The sequence below is a fragment of the Asparagus officinalis genome, chromosome 4 (genome assembly GCF_001876935.1).
Source record: "Asparagus officinalis chromosome 4, Aspof.V1, whole genome shotgun sequence".
Classification (NCBI taxonomy): Eukaryota; Viridiplantae; Streptophyta; class Magnoliopsida; order Asparagales; family Asparagaceae; genus Asparagus; species Asparagus officinalis.
Genome location: NC_033797.1, coordinates 32,230,233 through 32,233,832, shown reverse-complemented (window position 1 = coordinate 32,233,832; position 3,600 = coordinate 32,230,233). Strand labels below are relative to the sequence as shown.

The window sequence follows — 3,600 nt, the reverse complement described above, 5'->3', positions numbered from 1 at the left end:
AACAGATAGCTGTAAACAACATACAACATTTCAAGGGGAGTTCATTCAAGACCATAAAATTGAATATCTAATAGCACTGTACTGATATTTATTTTTACCAAAGTAAAGAAACAACAAATACTAAAGTTTGGATGGCATACATGTGGAAATGTAACAGACAGTAACTTATCAACATTTTCAGAAGTTTTATTTATCCACTGCTTCGTACGGTTTACGTATAGAGTGCCACCATTGGCATGGTTGTTGTTCTTTGTAACTGTTTCTTTGGAAGAAAAGATAGCATCCATTTGATGTACTGGATGTTCTGCTAAAGTTTCCGATTGAGGAACAGCTAAACAGCGAAGGGCCTGCAGAACAGACTCTGGTGATCCACTTTTTAAACTCAGCTCAGTGATAGGATCGCCGGACGTCTCAAGTCCACTAAGGTTTGCCTCATCATGTAAAACAATCATCAAAAATTCACTCAACCCACGAACTGCATGCTCAATGCTCCCTGTGCTTCCAGCAGCACCACTTATCATACTTTTTGTCAGATGCAAAGCTTTCGAAAAGCGACTCACTATGCCAGGTAAAAAGAAGGCTAAGGCATCAGCAGAACCAATCTGATGAAGGAACAAACAAACGAACCAAACGACATCAATACTATGAGAAACTATGAAGAAAGAACTTGAAGGGAAAACATGAACTTGAAGAGAAAACATCATAAAACAATTGTCAAAAGAACCATGTTGTATTGATCTAAAAATTAAGCAATTAAGGAACAACATACTCAATAAATGAGTAAAAAAATAAAAATATTGAGGTAGATGAGCTGCAAAAAAAGGTAGGATAGACTGGTTCTATTTATGATCATTGGAAAGACTCCAAGGACGCTAACATAAATTGAAATGACTGCAGATGGCACGGTTAGGAAATAGGGTTATACAGACTTGGACACGGAGAGAATATTACTGATAAAATTAGTAAGGAAAGTGGGCCCTCAACTAAGCTGCTTCGGAATAAAAAAGACGGTGTGTCAACCAAAAATTCATCATCATGTCATTGTTATAGCCATCATCATTTTAAGACTACCAGAAAAAAAATACATAGCGTTCAAGTGTGGTTAATGTTAGATTACCTTTGCAACTAACACACGAAGTGTTAACAGTGCTTCCATCCTTAAACTTGAGCTACCACGATGCCCTCGAGAAACCTCAGTTTCTGCAATCTTCAAGCAAAATCCATCAACATATCTCTTTACATATAAAACTTTTAAGGAACTGGCAAGAACATATAGAATAAACCGCTTGACAATATTAAAGTTGCAGATTTTAGATTACTTGTAGAAGAAGTGAAAGCCAATGCCCTACAGCAGCAGAAGCATCTCTAGACTGAAGAAATGCAAGCAAACATTCGTCTGGCTCATGATAGTACTTCAAAGGAGTGGAATATTGTGCTTCCAAAGCAGTGATAATTTTCGGCAAGGTTATCTGTTTTTTGCAAGTGCAAGACCTCACAGCGCAAGGCTGGATCCTGAAAAGCATTGCCCTTAAGCATCTGATAATTCCTTCACGAAATTCCTCTGATGCCTCATTTGGTGAAAGCATAGCCCCAGATGTTAACTTCTTCAGCACCACAACCATCTGAAAAATTATACCTTAACAAAATATTCTACTTTGCCCGAGATAGTACAGAGAATACAAATATGGAAAAAAAAAATCAAATAAAGCTCACATCTACAGTGCAGTTTCAAGGATCAGCATGAAAATGTAAAATCTGACATGCCAGTATAAACAATAAACCAATCTTCACGAGTGCGCTAATATAATAGTCTAAACTTTAACCCTCATTGTAACTTTGAAATATTAATACAATGAAAGGGATTTTGAGATGGTATAATAGCCACTTCAAAACAAATTCTAGCAGGCATACATCTAAAAAATGGATTTCATAAAGTCATTCGGGCAGAAACCTAGGTTTTCTCCCATAAAAATGCCACTCAACTTACAGTGTGTTAGAATATAAAATCACACCTTAGGAATTTGTGGTGCATATACAAGAACCATAAGGTATTGAAAGAGCAAATTGCCTATTTCTTCCTTTTTAATTTAAAAAAAAATTTGAATGCAGTGCAAAACTGCAGTAGCTAAAACTAACTATTAACTATAAAATTGAAATATACCTGATTAACAGAACCAAGATGACATTTTTTCAGAAGCTCTTCGATGCATAACAAAACTCCTTCAGCAACGGAATCACTGATATCAAGGTTTTTCATCGGCTCATCGGCTCTCTCCCCCGCTCTGCACTGAACCGCCGCATCCAAAAGCAGCAGAAGAGGGAACATCGTATACCTGCATCACAAACCAAGAAACCAAGCTCGAATTCTCACTCTAAACAGCAAAAAGAACGAAACTTTAAAGACATTAACGAACCCTAGGATTCGATCTTACTCGACGGAGGGCTGCAGAGCTTGGGGTGGAGCGCAGCGGAGGAAATCGGCCATGTCGACGAGAAAGGGGGCGCGCTTCTTAGGGTTTCGGAGGAGGTCGAGGAGATCGACGCAGTAGGGTTTGAGGCGAGAGAAGATCGCTTCTAGGCTTTCGTTGGAGAGTTGTTGATCCATGGTTTTGATCGCTGGGGTTTTGGGACGAGAGAAACCCCTGAGGAAACAGAGCGGCGAAAATAAACACTAATGAAGCGAAAGAAATACTTTTAGGCTGCCTTTGGGAACATGGATTTGGACCCTGGATTTTAAATCCAAGGTATTTCAAATTCAAATCTTTAGTTTGGGTTATAAAACTGGGCTGGAATTTCAAATCAAATTATTTTAAAGGGAGAATTTGAAAGCCCAAAAGCCTGTATTTGAAATCCCACCTGCCCCTTGTCATTTACCAAATCCCGATCCCGAACTCCTCTCTCGTTTCTCAGCTCCGACGATCCCGACTCCTCCTCTCCCTCGTTTCTCAGCTCCGACCGATCCCGCCTCCTCCTCTCGCGATCTCGAATCTCTCTCTCTCAACGCAGCAACAGGTATCTCTACGATCTCTCCCCTTCTCCTCTCTCGTTGAAACCCTAGATTTGATCTAGGGTTTCGGTCTCCCCCTTACTCCTCTCTCTCCCCCTTCCATCGAAACCCTAGATCTGACTTGGATTTTCTCTTTTGTAGCTTGTTTCCTCTCTTTCGGTTGCTCTCCTAGATCTAGGGTTAGTTTTGGGTTTCGTCTGATTTTTTTTTTGGATTTGCAGGCTACTGTCAGCGACTTGCAGGAGGAGATTCATACCAGAAGTAATAGAGGAAGTGTTTTTCAATCATAGGTGAGACTTGACAGATCACAATATGCTAGATTCATCTCAATTTTAGTGTTTATGTTGCTAGAAACAGCCATACCATCTGTGATTATATTCAAATTGGGACAAGTATATGGCATAGTGCAAGGTTACGCCTTAATATCAGTATATGACCCTTGTTCCAAGAATGTGTAATAAAAATATCTAATAGAAAGCAACGACGAATAGTAAATTGGGTACATGCAGAACTGAAAGTAACTGGAAAATGATATGCGACTGCTCTGCACTTGTAGATGCATATTAATATTCCATGATATTTTTAAGTCTAAC

The 3,600-nt window shown here is 39.2% G+C and overlaps 1 protein-coding gene across 1 annotated transcript in view; it reads right to left on the bottom strand.

Annotated features, from left to right (window-relative positions):
* The window catches only part of LOC109838460, a 23,189-nt gene extending 20,497 nt beyond the window's left edge, over nt 1-2,692 (bottom strand). Inside the window, exons 1-5 of the mRNA XM_020406905.1 lie at nt 2,433-2,692; nt 2,162-2,333; nt 1,320-1,622; nt 1,118-1,207; nt 76-602 (exon numbers count right to left, since the gene is read on the bottom strand). Coding sequence (XP_020262494.1) covers nt 76-602; nt 1,118-1,207; nt 1,320-1,622; nt 2,162-2,333; nt 2,433-2,605 — 1,265 coding nt within the window. The 5' untranslated portion in view covers nt 2,606-2,692. The remainder of the gene's footprint in view (nt 1-75; nt 603-1,117; nt 1,208-1,319; nt 1,623-2,161; nt 2,334-2,432) is intronic.